This window comes from Hesperophylax consimilis, chromosome 3 (assembly GCF_061612785.1).
Source record: "Hesperophylax consimilis isolate HC1 chromosome 3, BYU_Hcon_1.0, whole genome shotgun sequence".
NCBI classification, from domain to species: Eukaryota; Metazoa; Arthropoda; class Insecta; order Trichoptera; family Limnephilidae; genus Hesperophylax; species Hesperophylax consimilis.
In genome coordinates this window covers 10,732,371-10,754,391 of record NC_142838.1, presented here as the reverse complement: position 1 = coordinate 10,754,391, position 22,021 = coordinate 10,732,371, and the positions used below count along the sequence as shown (strand labels likewise).

Below are 22,021 nucleotides of genomic sequence, written 5' to 3'. Positions count from 1 at the left end.
AAGAAAGAACCTCCACACAGCATAACCAAAGGGTACATAGGCCCGGAGGGAAATTATTTCACCCAGGGCATCCAGTTTGAAGTCAATATTAATCAAAAGTGAGTTTATTTTTACATGATTACTTATCGAACAAGAGTTCCAACCATTTGGATCCAGTGAAACTATGGCATCCAAAATTGGGGTATGTTGTGAGGAGATGGGGTGGGGAAGGTGGAGTATTTACTGGCTATTCAGATCTGGTCACCAAACATGACTACTGATTTTAGCCAAAGCTAAAAATATATTGTTTATGAATACCCTGTGGGGCATAGTGACCAATAAAAGGCATGTAGAAATATTACAAAAAAAATTGTGTACACTGCACAAGAATCCCAACGCCAGTAGGACAATGTCATCCCCATGTAGGGAATGTTGTGAGGTTGAAGGGTTGGGGAGGCAAAGAGAAAGGTGAAAAAAGTTCTTGACTTATCAGATCTGGTCACCAAACATGATTAAATGATAGTTGAGGTCTTTTACCAGGGCTATACTGCGAATATCTACCACTCTACCCTGTGTTTACAACCGGTTACCGAATAACTCGTCAAAATGACAATCCAACACACCTTTAAAAAGTGATGTAAAGTCATGAAACAAAAACTAGATAAGGTAGGTTAGGTTTATATATTGTTTTTTTTTCATGCTTTTATCTGACATTGAGACTTTATCACTTTTTAGATTTTGATGAGGTATCATGGAACCAATGTATGGTATATTTGCGGCACGTTCCAGAGCGGAAGGTACTTTTAGCATCACCCTGGTGTAAGACCACCATACAGACTTGACACTTTGCTTAAAATGGCTTTAGCTATGTTTGGTGACCAACTCTAAATGGTCAAGTACTTCCCAATCTTCCTCTTTCCCCTCCCCACTACCTTCAGCCTCAAAACATACCCCATTTCCGGATACCATAGCCTCACTGTCTCCAAACGGTTGTGAGCAACTGGACTCTTGTGCAGTTTTCACATTAAAAATATCTCAAAAACGATTAATTAATTGTGCATTTGGTACTTTTACGTACTTTCAGATGGGCATTTTATGTAGGGCTCGAGATATTCAAAAGGAATAATCAGATGTTTTCAAACCTTCATCTGTGTAAATAATAAATCTTTTTACTCTAATAAAGCCAAACCACGAATCATTTAATTGTTCCTTTCCCATGATTCATGGTTCGGCTCGCAAATGTATGCGCGCCATAATGATCCTTCATGCACTCATGTTGCATACATGGAGACTCACCGAGCAAACCATATTATTCACATGGATGTATCAAACATTATTCACATTGCATTATTTCCTAATCCTCAAAAGAGTCGCAGTGTTACCAAAACGAAATGCTGGAGCAGGTCTTCTTTACCTTACTTTGCTAAAGATAAAACACAAAAATAGATAATTTTCTTATCAGGCTGAAGGTGACCTAAAGATTATGCTCTTCAAAACATAACAAACAGGAAAGTTAGGTACCCATATTAATTTAATTGCAAGAGCTACATTTTAAATCCGGTTCATCTATTTTCACAAATTCTGTTTTGCCAACACGTTAACGAGGCAACTGGTATTTTATAAAATAAATGGAATTCACGAGATGCACTTGTGGAATGCATTAGTAGTTGTTATGATGCATAGCCGTTATTGCACAAATCTAAAAAAAAATGTTGCAATAGTTACGTCCATGTTTACTAATCATGCAATTATTTATAAAAAGTTATATTGTCTGCAAAGCGACTTTCTTGGACTTGTGTAACGAACTCTACCTCACCCCATGTAATAATATAAAGGTAAAGGCAGCTGGCGGCTTGTGCCCGCCCCACGCTCACTGAGACGATGAAGTCAGGAAAATCTTTAAAAAAAACGCATTGCGCCTTAACATTTACAGCAGCTGATGATCAAACTGTCATAGCCCGGCCTCTTCCAACTCTTTGAATTAACTGTCAAATTAGTGTAAACACGTGGCGTGTGTGTGGGAGGGGATAATATCAGAATAAAAACAAGTTTTTTCGACAATTTTTTGTAATCTCGCAGATTAGACAAAACAAAATAAAAAATACGCTAAATATAAGTGAATCATTAATAATTGCATCTTCGGAATTAAGAGTAACATTGTAGAATAAAATTTCGAAATAAAACAATATTATCTTGGATAAATCTTGGCTACTCGTTTATTACTATGAAATTTACACTTCAGAAATTGTAGTTACAAAAATATCTCAGATTCCGTATGTATATAAACTTACATAAAATAAAATAATATTTGAAGTAGAAAAATATAGTAAGGAATGAGTAAAGCCTTTTTCCTGCGGAACACCTTCCGATGGGAAAAGTGTTTAAGAAGCAATTTAAATGGTAGCACTGCAGATAATAGGCATAGCTACTTCTTGGGCTTGACTGCCGCCTTCTCAGCGGCCTTGGTCACCTTTCCGGATGAAGGATCCTTGAAGTTGACTCCCTTGATGACTCCCACAGCAACGGTCTGTCTCATGTCACGGACAGCAAACCTTCCCAGGGGAGGGAACTCCTGGAAGGACTCCACGCACATGGGCTTGGTGGGCACCAAGATTACGATGGCGGCGTCTCCAGACTTGATGGCCTTGGGGTTATCCTCGGTGGACTTGCCGGTACGACGGTCGACCTTCTCCTTGATCTCAGAGAACTTGCAAGCGATGTGAGCGGTGTGGCAATCCAGCACGGGGGTGTATCCGTTGGAGATCTGTCCGGGATGGTTCAGTACGATGACCTGGGCGGTGAAGTCGGCGGCTCCCTTGGGAGGGTTCAACTTGGAGTCTCCAGCCACGTATCCACGACGCAGCTCCTTGACTGACACGTTCTTGATGTTGAAACCGACATTGTCTCCAGGAACGGCCTCCTGCAGGGCTTCGTGGTGCATCTCCACGGACTTGACTTCAGTGGTGATGTTGGCTGGGGCGAACACGACGATGGTGCCTGGCTTCAGGATTCCAGTCTCCACACGGCCAACGGGTACTGTTCCGATACCGCCGATTTTGTAAACGTCCTGCAGGGGGAGTCGCAGGGCCTTGTCTGTGGGGCGAGAGGGAGGGAGGATGGCGTCGAGGGCCTCGATCAGGCACTTGCCGTCAGCCTTGCCTTCCTTGCGGTCGACAGCCCACCCCTTGAACCAGGGCATCTTGGCTGAGGGCTCCAGCATGTTGTCTCCGTGCCATCCAGAGATGGGGACGAATGGAACGTTGGATGGATTGTAACCGATCTTCTTGATGTAAGAGGAAACCTCCTTCTTGATTTCCTCGAAACGGGACTCGCTGAATGGGGGCTCGGTGGAGTCCATCTTGTTGACACCGACGATCAGCTGCTTGACACCGAGGGTGAAGGCGAGGAGGGCGTGCTCGCGAGTCTGGCCATTCTTGGAGATACCAGCCTCGAACTCTCCGGTACCAGCAGCGACGATGAGGACGGCGCAATCGGCCTGGGATGTTCCAGTGATCATGTTCTTGATGAAATCCCTATGCCCGGGAGCGTCGATGATGGTGACGTAGTACCTTCCTGTCTCGAACTTCCACAGGGCGATATCGATGGTGATACCACGTTCACGCTCTGCCTTCAGTTTGTCCAAAACCCACGCATATTTGAAGGAACCTTTGCCCATTTCCTGGGCCTCCTTCTCGAACTTTTCGATCGTGCGCTTATCGATACCTCCGCATTTGTAGATCAAATGACCGGTGGTCGTGGACTTGCCGGAGTCGACATGTCCAATCACGACGATGTTAATATGGACCTTTTCCTTGCCCATTGTAATAGATCTGAAATAAAACAACAACTTTATTAATTTTCAGCAGAAAACATTGTTTAAAACTATAAGTCGGCGGATGACATTACAAAGAAATCATTGAGGGCAGGACAATATGGCGGACGACAAACCATGCCGAGGTGGAAAAAGTGAGAAATATAACTTTAATTCAGAAATGTCCACCAAACTAAGAAAGTAACCAACGTATACTAAATCATTATTGCGCATTTTCTACTTTTTCTTCAATTCTACATCTCATTTGACACGTAAAAAGTAATCACCACGTGTTGAGACAGACACCGGTGACGCGTAAGCACATGTACAGAAACTTCCGAAAGGAAAACACAGTTAATTTGGTACTAAACCATTTTAACTCATTCGAAAGGGTGGAACTTTGACATAAAAAACCGAATTGAATAAGTTTCAAACAATAAAATCACAGATTGCACAAATTAAATAATCGATCACTGGTTTTACAACAGAAAAATCACGAACTGTTACAAATAACTGGTATTTAAATTAAAACTACAACTACATTATTAACTTAAAGGTCACTAAATAGATATTCTTAAGTAAACGTCTACATAAATTTAACAGCCATTCCATGCAAGCCGTTACCTGTGAGCACCGGCACAATCGAATAATCCACGCACGGGAAAAGCCCCAAAGAGAATGGCCGAGAAATGGTTCGTCACGAAGTATGAATTCGTGAAGCATATCCGCCAATCGGAAATTCAAGGAATGCGTTTAAACCCCGGTTGCGTACACTTCGTGTGTGACTACCTACGTAGCCGAAGAAATTAGGGGTTAGTTGTTTTTTTTTAAATAAAATGAAAATTGCTCTCGTTTTCAATTTTGGTAACTAGATTGTAGCTTTGCATGAAACTGGAGGTACACTTTTTAGTAATAAGTTTTTTGAAAATCAATTCATTTTGTTGAATGTTGTGAGAAAATATTTAATCTAAAACATAATTTAAATATGTTGTGTACTTTTGAGTGTATATGAGCCTATGAAAACGTTAAATGTGTTATATCTATCTTTCTTTATGTATTTTATGACTTTATATTATAGTCACTTGAAATGTTATTATTCTATATCTATTTTCTATGCTGTGGTTTCTCGTTATATGTGTGCTTTTGTTTTATAATTAATATTGTGAACATGACCTGCTTTAGCAGCTTGGCGGGTCATGTTGGTACAAGAATTTCAACTGCTCTTAACCATCTGGAGCCACTGAGATAAAACGGTATTCTCAATCGGGGTATATTGTAAGGCTGGAGGTATTGAAAAAGGGAAAGGAAGGTGGGGAAATCAATTTTCAGATCAGGTTACCAAACACGTCAAACACTAAAGCCATTTCAAGCGACGTTTCCATTCTGAATGATGGTCTTTCACCAGGGAAATAGAGAATGTACATATCGCTCTTTATTATATTTACGTACAAGGAATAAGTTAGCAGATCTATAACATTTTAAACTTTAAATTTGAGAGAATAAAATGCAATGAATATTTTTAAATCCCAATTTCTTAATTAATTATTATTAACAAACAACGAACAAACGCCAGTCCAAACAAAATGCTAAAAGGTAGACATTTATTGTATAATAATGTCTTCAAAGTGAATCAGAAAAGAAAATAGTACTTACAATAGATTAAATTCCTGAAAAATACAATAATATTATACCTATCTGTTTTAGCAGTGTATTTAAATAATAAGTTTCGGCGAGCAGAAGTCCCAAAAATATTCTAAACAATGTACCCCCACTTCCCAGGAGAGAACCCTCTACACGTCCTCTGCTTGTGAAAGCCAAACAGGGTGAGGGGAAATTGCCTGACAGCCATTTTGAATGACAAACTTTTGAAATAATGTGTATGCAAAGTGCTATTGTTGTTTCTTTTTAAGTTTTATTTTCTCATTTATAATGCAATTATAACGACTTATGTTTTTTTTACGAGACAGGGAATGGAATAAGTTATTCAAAATTTTAAGTTGATTTGCATTTTTCATACATCTTCCCTCTCACCCCGCGGCTTCAAATTTATCTCGAATAGTTCCGTCCGGGCTTAATTAGGTCCATGAGTTACATGACCTAAAAAGCTCTGGACAGAGCAATTCGAGTATTCGAGAACAATTTGAAGCCGCTGGGTGAGGGGGAAGATGTATGGAAATGACAAAACCTACTTAATTTTTTTAATGACGTATCCCATTCACTGTCATTAAATACTCCGAAAAATCATAAGCTAATGTAACTGCATTAACAACATAAAAATAAACTAACGATAGTTCACTATGCACCACTCTGCATACAAATAAGTTCAAAAGTAGTCATTCAAGATGGCTGCCAGAAAATTTCTCTCACTCTAGATTTGGCTTCAATGCCAATCATGCAAAATAGCACTAATGCTCTCTCCCGGGCTTTTCATGAGTTATGATAAAATTATCTATTATGAAAGTATAATAAACGCCATTAACTTTCTCTATGGCAAAAAAAAAATGTGCGCCGAGTTTGACAACTGACAACTGACAGAACCAATTATCAGAATTCAAAATCGATTTAAAAAAATATTCCTAGCAAAGAATATTTCAGTTAATATAATAGCTTCCGTTTCTGATATCTCGAATCTATTAATCAATTAATAAAAATGAGTGCAAGCATTCCAGGACCGAACATCTTAATTACAGGTTAGTTTATTATATAAAAGGTGTAATTTTATATATTTTATCAAACGTACTAATGAATTTGTATAACCCTGGGAGTGTATTGCATACTCTCTGCATATCCCTACCGAGAAATGGCATGAGAATAATGCAATCAATCATCAACTCTCGGGGGTATAGTTATACAACATGTCGAATGTCAGATTATTGTTTCCGAAAATTAAAATATTGCTTTTGATTTAATTATAAGAGTTTGATTTTAATTCCAGGCACTCCGGGAGTTGGCAAGACCCGTTTATGCCGGGAATTGTCCAAGAAAACTGGCCTCTTGTGGCAAGATATTTCCACAATAGTTAAGGAACAAAAATGTTTCACAGAATACGATAAACAATATCAGTCTTCAGTTCTAGACGAAGAAAAGGTACCTTTTTGTTATTCTTAAATAGTTCTACTACTTGTCAGTTTGTGCTATAAATTGTAAGTTAAAAATTCTAATCCTGCAAACAATCCTACATCAATACTTGAAATTAAATTTTATTTTTCAGTTGCTGGATTATTTGGAGCCCACGATGAGCCAAGGAGGGAATATTGTAGATTACCACGGGTGTGAGTTCTTCCCGGAGCGATGGTTCGATATTGTATTTGTATTACGTACCGACAATACTGTCCTTTACGACAGATTGATTGCCAGGTAAAACATATTACCTATATTATAAATCTTACATTTGTTTTTATACTGTGAAAATGAACCCAACACCTAACTTTCTTTCGATGGCATTTAAGATTCTCACGGCCAATGGTATTGAACTGTGTTGAACTTCCCGCTGCTTTTGTAGTCTTTTGTGTCCATCATTACAATGCACAAGACTGAAACATTGGCTCAATAAGGAGGAGAAAGTGTAATTCCCCAAAAGTCTAACAATCTTCTATATAAATAAAAATGTTAATGTATGTTTGTTCAAAACCTTATATCTCTGAATGTTCTTCACCGATTGCTTTGAAATTTTGACACAAAGTTGCATTCGAATACGCGTGATTTTTTATATACCTATATTATATAAATTCACCTGTCACAGGTAAAAACATGCTTTTTTAAAAACAGGTCCACCTGCCGAAAAACATGTTTTTTAAACAGCGCTATCTGTTGGACGTAAAAGCAACACGCGTTATTGTTTATCTGCACGGACAGATTAAGCCACAGCAACGCATGGTGGGGTACAGCTAGTATAAATATAAATCTTATTATCTTCTGTATTCACGTTACAAAGTAATAATTTTCCCATCTTTGTTTTCAGGGGATACTCGGGCAAGAAACTAGAAGACAATGTTCAGTGTGAAATATTCCAAACTATCTTGGAAGAGGCGCAATCATCGTACGATTCTCAAATAGTTCACCAGCTCCAGAACGATACAGAAGCACAATTGCTTGAAAATATCAAACACATCATCACCTGGATTAAAACATGGAAGAAGAATAATGTCAAGTGAAAGTATTGAAATTAATGTCCAGAACCATGTGACGACGTGTAATTTGTAGATTATACTCTGTGGTACTAAAAATAGTTATTGATATAAAATATCATATTCACCAGCACTTTTGTTATTTAAAATGAGCCAATCTTTGGTCACCAGCAGTGATTTATACAGTTTATGTATTGTGGACCAATATTTGGGAAGTACCTTAACTTGTCGGCCTTTCTAGAGGTTACGTATTCTGTGTTCTTAATAAATAAATTGTAAACTTTACATTGTAGATTGAAGTCATCTGGTTTCAGACACAATCTTCCTTTCCTTAAGCAGTTCTAGATAATTTCAAGAAGTAACACGTACTTCAAGTTTAAATATAGTTCCAATGGGGTATTTTCACAATCTACGAATACCATTAAAAATGTGCGGAAGATTTGAAGTTTATTTTTTTGATCATGATTATGTACTAAGAATATGTAATTTCAATATTTTCTTTAACGATTATTATTGATTTTTTATTTATTTTTGGAATAACTTAACGAGTAAAATGTCAAATTGTGATATTTAACTATTGCAGATTCTTAAATAAAAATTTGAAACAGAAAAGATACGGTCGTATCTAGGACTTGAACTCAGGACCCTCGCCTTGCCGGGGCGCCTCGTGTAATGTAATTTCAATATTTTCGTTATTTCGTTAATTTTTTTTTCATATTTATCGAGTAAAACATCAAATTGTAATATTTAGTTGTTGAAGACAGCGATTCTTAAATGAAAATTTGAAACAGATAAATCAGATATATCTTTTATTTTTTCTGTCTCAAATTTTCATTTAAGAATAGCTAATATTATCTTCCATTATTATTGATTTCTAAAATGATCTAAAAACGAACATTCTGAAACAGTTCCAACTGGTGTTATGACGTAGAAAATGCCACTGGGTGGTAAGACGGTTGTCAAAAGCGTTGCCTGGCGTGACGTAAACACTGCCATATTCACAAATAAATATGAACATGTCATTTTGGCGGCAAATCGAAAATGGCACATTTTAAATCGGTACAGAAAATTTATTTGTTGACCTAAAAATAAAATAACAATACCTTCAAATTTTTAATAATTTATAATTTAAATGAGAATTTTTTTGGAAAGTAAAAAAAACCGTAAAAATAACCTATTAGCACTAATTATCACTATATAGTGCTATTCGGCATGTGAATAGCTGTTGGGCAGTGCTTGATTATGTTCTTATTTAGTCAAAAATGCATCAAGTTTACACCTAGAAAGACAGTGATATTTTATGTGAATAAACAATTATTTTTGTAAAATGTGCAGATAATAAAACGATTAGACAATGCATACATCAACGGAATGATCAATATACAGAGCAAATTGGTTTATACCAAAGATATTAGAAGAACGAGATGTGCTATGCGCAGTTCGTACTGAGTGGAATTGTTTTGCCGAGTGTCGCCGGTTTTGTTCACCAATACTACTGCACACCTTCGCTTGCGCTAAGGTATCCGCACTAATACATAGAACAGATTTCTGTGCGTACACGTCCCGATACCGTTCAAAGTACCCTAATTAGGTAGTACTCCGGCTACGGTCCGGCGGCCAACATAGCATATCTCGTTCTTCTAATATCTTTGGTTTATACGCTCCAGAGGTAAATTATAGAAAGTTTTTGGATGACCTGGATTTTGATTCTGACTTTTAAAAACTTTTGCTACAAATCAATCAATATCTTGAAAACTTGACTCTTTCACGTATATAACAATTAAATTATTTTAAATTTTACAATGATATGCATAAGTACATATGCCCTAAAGGAATCACAGTTATTTCTAGTTAACTGGTTCACTTTAACACAAAATAAAGTGGAGGAAGTGAAAGCTCACAGTTTTATTTAATTTAAAAAATAATGTTCTCATAATAATATTACATTCTAACCTCCCTGTATACTACTGTGTAATCGTCAATCTCTTCTATACTGTGTAGTTTGTAGACCAACTTATCATGCATTTATTCCTAGCAAATAATGTTTAAAACCAATTCCCTCTTAAGAGGCCCTAGTAGATATAGGTACACATACTTTATCAGAGAATGTAGCAAGAATCTATAATGAGGCCTTTTATTAACAATAATTAATAGTTAATAACAGTAATATATCATCTGTTTTATTCAGTATATTAGAAACGTAACGTTGGCAAAATAAAAATGAAGCCTCAGTTTTAGTTCAAGCAATGCCCCGAACGGTTCTTGTCTAAGCTTTGCCATTAGATTGTTACTGTTATATTGATGATGTTACAATTATTATTACTATATATAGTTGTAGGATTTTTAACTGTATCTATAAAAAAACAAATCATGATTGTATTGAGAAACCAAATTAGCTGATAAATTGATGATATACAGCACCACGACAAATCCTAACTAATATTATAAATTCTAATGTGTGTTCGTTTGTTTGTCCTTCTTTCACATCGCGACGGAGCGACCGATCGACTTGATTTTTTGCATAGGGATAGTGAAGAACTGGGAAGTGAGAGAGGTTATTTTTTTCTCGGAAAAACATTTCATTCCTGTGGGAAAATTCTTTGTTCAGTAATTTCTCTTTAAACCATGCAAGTGAAGCCGCGGATAAAAGCTAGTATAAAAATATATTTATTTTAAACATTGTATTTAAATTAGTGTAATAGTGCAACAATGACATAAACAAATTTGATCGACTTTGTATTTCACAGCGGATACCAAGTTATTTCCTTTTAAGAACCTTTTTGTTCTTATTGAATAGGAGTGTAGGTACTATAAAACTTTGATTGTATAGTTTCTTTAAAAAATAAACCCGTAATATGTTATAGTGATATTTTTGGGGTATTATGCCGTGTTGCAGTGTCCATCCATCAGGGTAGATGTGTAAATATGTTTTTACACATCTGCCCTGATGATGGACACTGCAATGCTTTCCAAAACGTTTTCAATATTTTATAATAGGCCATATTGTAAAATTTCCGGTAAATGTTTGGTTTCGGTTGCCTTCTTATTGTGCCTCTTTAAAATGTCTGCTTAGAAGATTCTCATTTCTGAGCACAAACTGCCTCCTGTTTTATATTATGTTTTAGTTTTAATATTCTTGTTTTGGTCCTGCTGTTATTGTTATTCTAAGTTTTGTCATCACTTTGTATAAACAGTATATTTAGTGTTATAATATTAGATCTGTATTGGGCAAGGCACACTGTAGGAATAATTTTAAGAACATGACCACTATACTAAATTACTGTTTTTAAGTTTGTTATAATTAAGCGCACTTGAAGTGAAATGACACTAAACTGCGCTAATTAAATGCCATGTTATTATTATTATTAAAGAAGGAGGTAGCGCAACACGGCATAATAACCCAAAAATAAATCACTATAATACTTTTGGCCGTGAAAATTTCAAATCGTATGTTTCTAATTAATTTCCTGGATACTACAGAGATGTACGTATACCGCACCGTCTACTTTGTTTTCACTTACCACTAATCAGTCACCAGTATTCGTTATGGTTGTTTTAGGACATTTCAGTTGACCCTATTTTGGTGTATTTTAGCAACTGTCGCATGTGTCTCTGTTCATTTAATTCTACCATATTTTTTGTTTGGAATAAGTTTACAAAATGGACTCTTCTCGCAAGCGTAAACATAACGTCTTAACTGAGACAGTACTGAATTTACTTTTTAAATTTTCATTACTAATTTAATTATATGAATTTTGAACTTTTCAAATAGTTACGCATGTTATGCATTTTGAATATTTCAAATGATTGTGCAATGTTATGCATTTTGAATATTTCAGATGATTATGCAATGTTTCAATCGATAATAAATTATAGAGTGAACAAACTTTGACCATTTCAAACTGTTGTGAAATAATGTTTTGTCTACAGTAATTGGGGTGAATGAATTTGTAAAATTTCAAATGATTATGACATGTTTCAATTATCTACTAATTTGAATGAATAAGTTTTTAACTTTTCAAAATGTTTCCGTTCTTATAACTTTCTTTAAATGTATTATGCCCATTGCTAGTAAGGCCATTCATACATGGAGATACTTACAAGAGTCTTGAGTTTTGTGTGCGTACCATACTATTCTTCTAGTGATCGTAACGACGTGAAGCCACGATTACGGATTTGATGTCAGTTGCATGGTACTGACAGTGCTGGCAGCACGCTACGCGAGTTGCACTTATGTCTACTACTCGTTTGACGTAATGACATCCGAACAAGATTTGGACGTAAGATTTTTCTGGAAGTGGGAAAATATCCATGTATATATAGAAAAGATTTAGCGGAGAAGGTGTGGATTGAAGTTGGAAAGAAATGTTGATTTAACATTATTCTCATATAGTTCCTTGGCGGCGACGAATGCCCTACAATCAACACTTTTTTATGCTTGTAAATATAAAGAACATAATATTGTTATCTTCGTCGCTAGTCTCTTGACATTGTATTAATTCCACGGCTGCACTTGAAAAAATGATCAAGTACAGTATAATTCGGGTAGTACTGTGTACGGAAACCAGCTTTAAAGAGCAGCAGTTAGGCTATTGTGGTTGGGTCACAGTCAGGTAGCTTGAAAGTATCTCTGTCCCTAAAATCCTTCCATATTATGATATTATTCTAAAGAATGTAGATATTCATGAAGCTTTATCAGCGCATATTAATCTTATCAAATTTCCCAGGTTAGTGTGCAGATAACTAGTATGTAATACTATATTAATAATGTAAATGATAAATTAAATCATGGTGGCATTGGTTGTATTTGAATCTGCAGCAAACATCTTATTTTTTTACAAACATTTTTATTTTATTTTGTTACATGGGAATATTTTGATCATTTAGTGAAATAGTATAAGTATGCATGTCGTCATCTAAAGATTCGGCCGCACTCAGTGTCGGCGTGTCGTCAATAATTATTTCTTTGATACCATCATCATCTTCGTCAACCACGTATGTGTGTTCGCTTTTCTCAGCATCTATGGACTCTCTCTTAGGCATGTGAATATCTGCTTGCATTTGAAATATTCTATTAAACTGTGATAAATCTACGGAGATTGTTGTATTGCTCTCATTGTCCGAATGCGCAGATGTTGACGAGGATAATAGTTCCTTATCATCTCTATGTGATATTACATTCTTTTCATTTTTAAGGGCATTGACTTTACTTTCTGAATACTCACGTCCCTTTCGTGCAATTAAAAGCACATCGTCCATTTTGGTTATTAAATTCCACAATTTTGAATCGTTGATCTTTAAGTTTAATATCGCATTTGATCCGGGTTTGGCAGGTGACATTCTGTTATTATTTGATAGTTTTGAAGCAAGGGATTGATATCCATTCGATATAATTTTGCCAGTAATTATGTCATCTTCATTGTCTAAACTGTTGTTCAGTTCGTTGTTACTGTAAGAAACATCTCTAAAATAGTCAATGTTCATGTTTATGTCCGTAAAGCTCTCTTTGAATTCACAGACGAGTAGTGGAGAAGGGAGAAATCCACACCCCATGGCGATGAGATTATAATGTGGATGGAAATCAATAGCTGTTATTGTTTGTTGATGGAATACACTTGGATTGTAAATTGCAAGTATTTTTCCTGTGGAAGTATTCCAAATACAGTTTCCAATGAAAACTAATGTTCCACAAGGTGAAATTGTACCCCTTATTTGATATCTGAAATTAAATACATATTTTAACACTTAGAATTTTGTAAATTATTTTATACATTTTGTTTTTATTTGATGAAAGTTTTTCGCTAATATTTAGAGAACAAGCGAAAGAAAAATATCTACGCAGCATAAATGGGGCGGTGCAGGTGGCGTGTCCCACCGTGGTCACGAGGAGTGGTCAGAGCAAACTGACCGACGAACCAGCCACAGGAGTTTCACACAGAATGCCATTCAAACTGAGGTTTGGAAAGGAACATGATCTTGGGAGATCAGCCGTATCTTCAATTAAACCGAAAGGTTTGCGTGAGTAACAGATTTAATTTAAAAAAATTTTTTAGAAGAATCCATTTTGTTTTTGTGTGGTGTTGTTAAATAACCAAAGTTGTGTACTCACGTGTACTCAAATCCATCTCTAAAGCAGAGAAGCGCAGATGCTGTAGAGGTGTCTAAGACCCATGATATGGAATTCCTCAAAACAACCAGCATTCTACGATTATCAGGAAATATAACCAGATCGTTGATGACACATTCTCTTAGCTCTACAACTTTTATGGTCCTAAAAAGAGAATTAATTTACCAGAATGATTATTTTTACAAGCTAAGGTTTAGAAGATTGGTGGTACCATAGTTGAAATGGCTGCAGACAATTACAAGCTCGTTTCTTTCTGCTTTTAAATATACTTACAGCATTTTTAACCAATGCGTTTTACTGTGATTCCATTTTATTATTATTCCGTTGCTATCTGCCGAGAAGAATATTTTGCTTTTGCAGACAAAACATATTGAATTCACAAATCCTTCATGGCCCGAGAGCTCTTGCTCCTGGATATAGTCTTTATCATTATTTTTAGCCCAAACACGAACTAATTTATCATAGCATCCGGTAACAATGGTGTCATCGACAGGACAAAACTGCGAAGAATATACAAAAGCAGGGTGAACTAATTTCTGTATCGGACGTCTTTTAGTATCGGCCATGTCCCAGATACAAACTGACGAATCTGCTGATGCAGTCAGCAGTATGTTTCTTGAATGATTCCAGCTTATATCATAAATAAACTTTTTGTGGTGAACAAATTGGGCCTCTCGTACAAACTGCGGTACCTGCAGAACAAAGATGATGGTAAAAACACAAATAATTTGACAATACAATGGAAAGTTTAAAAAAAAAATTCACTTACTGTATAAACAAACACAACAAAATTGTCATGGTCATTTACGGAATATGCTAAATATTTTCCACAGTAACTAAATTTGACATTAAATGGCCCCTTTTCTTTGCTAGATAAGCATTTTACTATTCTATTTGGTATTTTGCATTGCTGACCATTTTCCCGTTTTTCATATTTTTTAACAGTTTCAATTTTGTCCTGCACTTTAAAATTTCCGGTATCACTAATTAATTCTTGCTCATTATTATTATTAATTATACTGTTGAAAATATTTAACTTCATATTATTGATAAGGTCTTGCTCTTCTAGTATTTTAATTCCTTTCAATGTGACATACAAGACACTGGGATAACTTTTCCAAGGCTTTTCCTTCCAGCATTCGTAAGCTTTTGGAACAGTTGTTGTACTATAATCGCGCTCTAAAATTTCATACAGCTGCAGTTTAATTTTTCTGTTGATATTACTCGTTCCATTATTTCCAAAAGGTTTGACAAATGCCCACGCAATTGATTGATTCCTTTCATTTGCTGAAAAATTATAATAACATTTATTTTGGTTTGGCTAGAATGTATTTTTATGAAGGATGACTTCAATTTTTATTGTAAAAGAAAGTACCTTGTTCATGATTATTAGTTCTTGGAGGTAAATCTATGATTTCAAAAAATATCACCAAGCTGGAAACATTCTGTAATTCTTCGATGATTGTGTCTTCGAACAACACAATTTCGTTCCATTGAGGTATCAACGTTCTGCAAGATCAAGGAAAAATAAGAAACCTGTTTCTTTTAAATAATAACACTTCATAGCAACTAATATTGAAAATGTCAGTATTTATAACATAGCATTTACCATGATTTGTGATAAGTTATTGTTATTGTTCTAATTTGCAATTTACTCAAATTATTATGAATCGTTACTCACCTATGCTTGACAAAGTCAAACGATTTTGTAGAAATAAGAATTTCTTTTGAGTTTTTAAGATTTATACATTGACCATTATCAAAATCTACTAGGTGGATTTTAACAAATGGATAAATCAAAAAAGGATGGTCTTTCAAAAGATCGCTTTTGATTATGTGGATCCCTAAAATAAATAAGATCTTTTAGTAAAAACTATACACAACCTATATAGACACCTATCTACTTGTTACTTGAATGACTAATGTCACCCTTAGAGCTATTGCTGTACGTATATTTACCATAGTTAAATACAGTGTGACAGGGGTAAAGTGCACTATCTTCGGGAGGTGATTCTACATGATGGTAGAAGTAAAAAAGATAAATAACTTTATTCGAAATTCCAACTTTTTTCCCATACTGAAATATTTTTCCATAGAAGAATATTTATTTTCCCATACAAACAATTCAATTTTTTTACCTAAAAACTACCTTAAAATGTTGGAATTTTGAAAAAAGTTAATTATCTTTTCCACTTCTAAAATTATGTAGAATCACCCTCCGAAATTAGAGTACTTTAACCCCCCCCCCCCCCCCCTCCCCCCCGGACACACTGTATATAGAGCAATGACTGGTAGGCGGAAGGTTTTCATTTTCAGTCCCCGCCGCTGCACAAAACTGCAACTGCTTTTAATTCATATACAGGCACTTCAAGTCTCAAACTGTGAATAAGTTTTTTTGATGGATTCACAATAATTGCTGAAAGGTCCATCTAATGCTCAATCTTACTTACACAAACTAATTTGCACAACGCTGTCCTAGTTCTTGTATGTTCAATAGACCTTTTTTTGCAAAACTGAGTTATGAATGCCAATGTGTACATTAGCCTATTGCGCATTAATGAAGTTAAAAAAAAAACAATTTTTTTGGTTTTTAAGTGACATTTTAAGCATTTTTCGAGTGCCAATATCCACTCACGGAATAATGTTTCAGTTCTTATTTGTTCAATCTTCTGGATATTGAACATTCAAACACTCAAAGTTATGAATATAATATTTTTTAAAAAGTTCATAGATATTTGTTCAACATCCCGCAGAAGGTTGAGGTCTTGAATGTTCAATCTCCACTGTCAACCAATCAGGAGCCGGCTAGTTAAAATGTGCGGCCATGTTGATTTTTAGTTGTTTTCTAACAACGAAATTGTTCCACTAAAAATACGTTTAATTGCGAATATATACTGTTATTGAACTAAAAAATGACTTCACTGACTCCAGAAACAATAAACCTTAGAACAGTAGCTCAAATAGAAAGGTAAGTCTTAAAATTATATCATTTATAGGCTTTTTCACCATATTTTACATGTACTTCTTGAATTTGCTAGGCAAATATACAGGATGCTTCATTTATTATTTATTTATTCAATTATTTATTTACAAACTTAGGACTTTTACCTAAAATGAGTATTAATAAATTATATTAGTGCATTAAAACTTATTTTTTTTCAAGAAATACAACAAAAGAGCCAGGAAATGGAAATGTGCAAAAAGTCGACTGTCCTCATAGTCTGATTGAAAGACATCTACGACACACATTTTGTCCGTTATCACTGCTGAGATCGCTGATGAAAACGAAGTCCAAATATTTCAATTTTGAATTCATTCAATTAAAAGTTTCTGTTTTTTTGTTTTTTTTAGTCACATAAAAAACAATAAACATATTCTTATGTAGGAACTACAATAAAACCAACTAGGCAAACGACTAACAACAATAAATGTAATGTTAAATAGCGCACACCCATAACCCAAATCGCGGGATATTATAATTTTAGGATTTTAATAGCTGAAAGTATTTAAAAAAATAATATTTTATTCACGATAATCAACATAAATAATAAGCTCACAGCAAATAAGACCTTCCGAAAGAAAAAAAAATCTTTCTAAAGTAAGTAAACTTTAAAAATTACATTTATCAAATGTAGGTAACGAAACAATAAAAAAAAAACAAATTTTCAACTAAAAATTGAACTTTAATAATTTTACGCATCACTCGGGATTTTTTTTATGGAATACCGCACACAGTCTCAACTGCTCCCAACCATCTGGAGCCAGTGAGACTATGGAATCCCCAATTGGGGTATATTCGTATATTGTGAGGCTGAAGGTAGTGTGGAGGGGAAGGAGATGGAGAAGAGAAAGAGAGGAAGGAGGATGAAGGAGAAGAGAGATGGTATGTGAGTATCTATTCAGATCTGATCACCAAACACGGCTAAAGCCATTTCAATTCTTATGGTGGTCTTTACACCATATCTTCCTCTCTGGAACATGCCGCAAATAGACTATATGTTATTTTAAATGAATAATTTGTGAAAATAACATAAATGAATCAAATAAAATTTACTTGCGCACGCCGGGATTTGAATCCGCGACCTCCGGATTTCTAGTCAAGAGTACCCCTAGACCACGGAGGCCGTAATACGTACGATGTAAGAATATTTCACATCACGCATGCACCGACAACCGATAGTAGTATATTAGCGGTAGGTACCTTTGTACTTGTGCATTGTTTTCAAACTTCCAAAATATTGGATGATTTATATAGAGCAGTTTTTGTGAAAATTCAACTCAAGGACTCTGTATACGAGGCGTATCCAGAAAGTAAGTCTACCGAATTTTTGTAGGTTACAAATTTCTTTATTGAAACATAAAAATTACATGGTTACCGTAGTACATATGTAAGCTATTTTTCGACATAGTCGCCATTCCTCTCAATGCAGGTGGTGAAGCGGGGTATCAACTTTTTGATGCCTTCCTCGAAGTAGTTTCCCGCCAACCCCTTCGTCCACTTCTCCACCTCCCCGTTTACCTCCTCGTCTGTTGAAAACCTTTTTCCACCCTTGTACAGCTTCAGGGAGGTAAAGAGATAAAAATCTGAAGGTTCTAGGTCAGGGGAATGCGCGGGGTGGTTTAGGACATCCCATTTAAACGAAGCAAGCAGTTCCTTCGTTGCGTTGGCCGTGTATGGTCTGGCATTGTCGTGCAGCAGGCTGACTCCCTTTGTCAGCATGCCTCTCCTCTTGTTTTGAATCGCCTTTCGTAATTTTTTTAGGGTCTCACAATATCTTGCAGAGTTGATGGTCTACCCTTGAGGCAGATATTCAATCAAAATAATGCCTCGACAGTCCCAAAACACGGATGCCATAATTTTCTTGGCTGAAATTGTGGTTTTGAACTTTTTGAGAACCATTTTTTCATGAGAAGAGGTGAGAACCATTTTTAAACTCGCGATACCACTTGTACATACTCGTACGATTCAAAGCTTTATCACAATATGCAGTTTTCACCAAATTATAAACCTCAAACGGAGGTTTTCCCTTCCAAACGAGATAACGGATGACGCCGCGTATTTCGCACTTGGCGGGAGATTGGATTGACATTTTTCACGAAACGTGTTGTCGCGTCGACACTTCTCAACGTACTGACCTTGAACTGGTCTCGTTGCGGAGGGGAAGAGTCAGGCTACATGTAAGTGTAGCCAACATGTCGAAAATAAAATTCATTCGGTCGTGAGAGCCTCAGTACACTTACTTTCTGGATACGCCTCGTATTTTAAAGTAATACTTTAAGTCAACTACTAACTAAGATAAAAGTAAAGTATTTGAAATCTGAAAATCACCCTGTATATACAATTTACCACAAATTGGCTAATTGAACAAAAAATACCTCAAACTTATGGGAGCCGAATTGTTCAATCTCCAAACGATATGTTCAATACCCAAAATAATCATCATTTTCAAGCCATGTTCAACGTCCACCTTTAAAGTCATAATATGGGCATATTATAGCTTCAATCTTCGAAAAATGATCTTTAATAATTTCCTGTTACACATAATATGTATTAAACGAAATGACCAAAATCGAGAATTTTTTAGAATTTGCCTGTAAAAACAAAAAAAAACGTCTCCTGTAAAATTTGCTAAATGGTCTATTGAACATACAAGAACTAAGGCAGCGACAAGTAAGCATGTATGTTAAGAAGACAAAACTGTGCACCGCGCGAACGGCTTGCATGATCGTTAATTTGCATAAACTAAATTTGCTCTAATTTGCACAAGTAAACAAATATGTCAAGAGGGAAAAACTGTATAATGCGCAAATGGCTTACATACACTTCAAATGATTGCGCCTTTTGCACAAACTGTTTGCGCATGCAAAATTGCTGTCAGATGGACGCTCCACAGTATACCGTGTTTTTTTAGTAAAATTTTGCACAAACTAATTGCAGATGCAAGTCGCTGCGTGTAGACAAATCTTATTATAAATATTCGTAAATATATTTTCACACATGAGTTACCTATTAATTTTAACGTCCTTTTGATCCGCTCCTGTTCTCTAGTTTTTGGTAAAGTTTTCAATTCTATGTCTTCCACCTTCTTGGAGTTGGTTTTCGAGGATCCGGAATTATTTTTTCTTGTTACCAACTTATTTAATGCATTTATACTTTTAGGAGAATCCTCTTTATTTACAACATTATTTTTTTTAGAATTATTATTATTGCTTCGATGTGAGGAATGGGCAGATGAACCTGATTTATTCTCATCAATGTCGGAAGATTCACTCAAGGTTGAAGAAAACAAAGCGGACTCTTTGATAAACAGAACGGTGCTCTTATTTGGTTTAACTAAATCGTCTATTGATGCTTCACGAGAAGACTTATTTGATGGTACCTTAATATTTTTTAAAGGTACATTAATTGAAATGCTTCTTTCCGAAGAGTTATCGGTGTCCATGATAGATTTTGTGATAAGAGCCTCCATTGTTAATTTGTGAGTTTGTGGTGATTTGAATGGAGATATTCTTGATATTTCATCATCGACTATGTCATTATCATTTTCATTGCGTGAAGATGCTTCCGTATCCACTAACTGTCTTCGAGAAGAATACAGATTGTTTTTCCTGAAAAAAAAATGTTGTTCTTCTTTGAATGTTAACTTTCATTCTTCCTATTTTATTTTTATTACATATTATTAGTTTACCGGGTAAACTTGGCGAATTCCGCCGCATGCAAAGGTTCTTTAAAAAAACAACACCTGATTTCAACATAAATATCTAATCGAGACAACTTTTTAAGTTGGGTGTTTAAGTAAACATACACAAAATAGGTTTTTAGGGTGTCAGTTTGTTATTTTAATAATGTATGCATATTTCCTAACTTTCAAACCAAAAATGGAACTTACATCTTTTACCATCTCCCACGACATAAATAGTAAATACCAAGTGCTATTTATAATTTTGTTTGCGTATTATGTGTGTAGCGAAATTCGACAAGTTTATCGTTTACTGTTGCAAAATGTTTTTTTAGATATTGTGAAATTAAAATAACTGCAAACGTTTTATTTATAAGTTACAATTCATTGTAAATTTGTTTGCTATGCTTTAAAAATACATTGTTTGTTTTCTGCAAATTTTTAGCACAGCAAAATTATGCAATTTTTGGTGACTCATACTAAAATAATCCTTTACAACAATTTAATAACGCAGAAATATGTATTATTTGTTGGTGAATTAATGAATAGTTTACTCAATATTTACCTTAGAGGAGAAGTTATTGTTTTAAGGAAGTCCATTGTGTTGTATAAATCTTATGTCAAATAAACAAACACTTGGACTTCCTCAACTAGATTGGCCCACTGACTTACATTTTGTTTGTTTGTACTTTGCAATGCAGCTGGTGCCATGGCAACGGGATTACATAACATTGCTGAAACACAGGCCATTGACATTGGCGTACAGTGTACAAAAAAAAGTTCTACAGCATTGCAGTAGTTTCAACTTCTTAAAAAGTTTTTTTGGAAGTTAACATAGTAAAATTTACATATTCCGTTCATTTCTAAATACATACGTCCATATTATTGAAATAATACTTGGTTTCAACTTAATTATTACAAGAAATAATATGTACATCACAGGAGATGGAAAAATGCATGAATTAGGTTATTGGGCTCTTAGTTTGGGTTATTTACAAAATTTGTGCATATTTAGATTCAAGCGGAACCTTCCGGCAAACGTCACATCATACTAAAAAAATCAAAAAGGGAAATTTTGATTAAAAAAAATTGGCACCGCCCTCGATTTATTTATATGTAACTATTTAGTTGTTTCTTGCAGTATTTAAGTTGAAACAAAGTGTTATTTAAATAACTTGTATGTATGTTTTAAAGTATACTGAAAATTTATTTTTAACTTTGTTATAAGTACCAAAACATAATTAAAAAAACTTCTTCAATAATTCCAAATTTACCTTGTTGTGGCATTTTAATTTAA

At 35.0% G+C, this 22,021-nt stretch overlaps 4 protein-coding genes across 4 annotated transcripts; 1 reads left to right on the top strand and 3 right to left on the bottom strand.

Annotated features, from left to right (window-relative positions):
• Positions 1-2,167: 2,167 nt before the first annotated feature.
• On the bottom strand, positions 2,168-4,544 carry LOC149424937 (elongation factor 1-alpha). Its single transcript, XM_089647912.1, has 2 exons — positions 4,415-4,544; positions 2,168-3,809 (listed from the first exon to the last, which is right to left on the bottom strand). The coding sequence occupies exon 2, from the start codon at positions 3,797-3,799 to the stop codon at positions 2,405-2,407; it is 1,395 nt and encodes a 464-aa protein (XP_089504038.1). The 5' UTR covers positions 3,800-3,809; positions 4,415-4,544; the 3' UTR covers positions 2,168-2,404.
• A 1,746-nt stretch (positions 4,545-6,290) lies between these two features.
• On the top strand, positions 6,291-12,546 carry Ak6 (adenylate kinase isoenzyme 6). The gene is made up of 4 exons (XM_089647901.1): positions 6,291-6,480; positions 6,726-6,877; positions 7,002-7,147; positions 7,752-12,546. The coding sequence occupies exons 1-4, from the start codon at positions 6,441-6,443 to the stop codon at positions 7,942-7,944; spliced, it is 531 nt and encodes a 176-aa protein (XP_089504027.1). The 5' UTR covers positions 6,291-6,440; the 3' UTR covers positions 7,945-12,546.
• On the bottom strand, positions 12,544-14,494 carry LOC149424935 (uncharacterized). The gene is made up of 3 exons (XM_089647889.1): positions 14,318-14,494; positions 14,027-14,188; positions 12,544-13,636 (listed from the first exon to the last, which is right to left on the bottom strand). Exons 1-3 carry the CDS (start codon positions 14,320-14,322, stop codon positions 12,778-12,780), a joined length of 1,026 nt encoding a protein of 341 aa, XP_089504015.1. The 5' UTR covers positions 14,323-14,494; the 3' UTR covers positions 12,544-12,777.
• Positions 14,495-14,946: 452 nt separating this feature from the next.
• LOC149424934 (uncharacterized) lies at positions 14,947-21,741 on the bottom strand. The gene is made up of 4 exons (XM_089650864.1): positions 21,290-21,741; positions 20,052-20,653; positions 15,726-15,888; positions 14,947-15,553 (listed from the first exon to the last, which is right to left on the bottom strand). Exons 1-4 carry the CDS (start codon positions 21,322-21,324, stop codon positions 15,394-15,396), a joined length of 960 nt encoding a protein of 319 aa, XP_089506990.1. The 5' UTR covers positions 21,325-21,741; the 3' UTR covers positions 14,947-15,393.
• Positions 21,742-22,021: the final 280 nt, after the last annotated feature.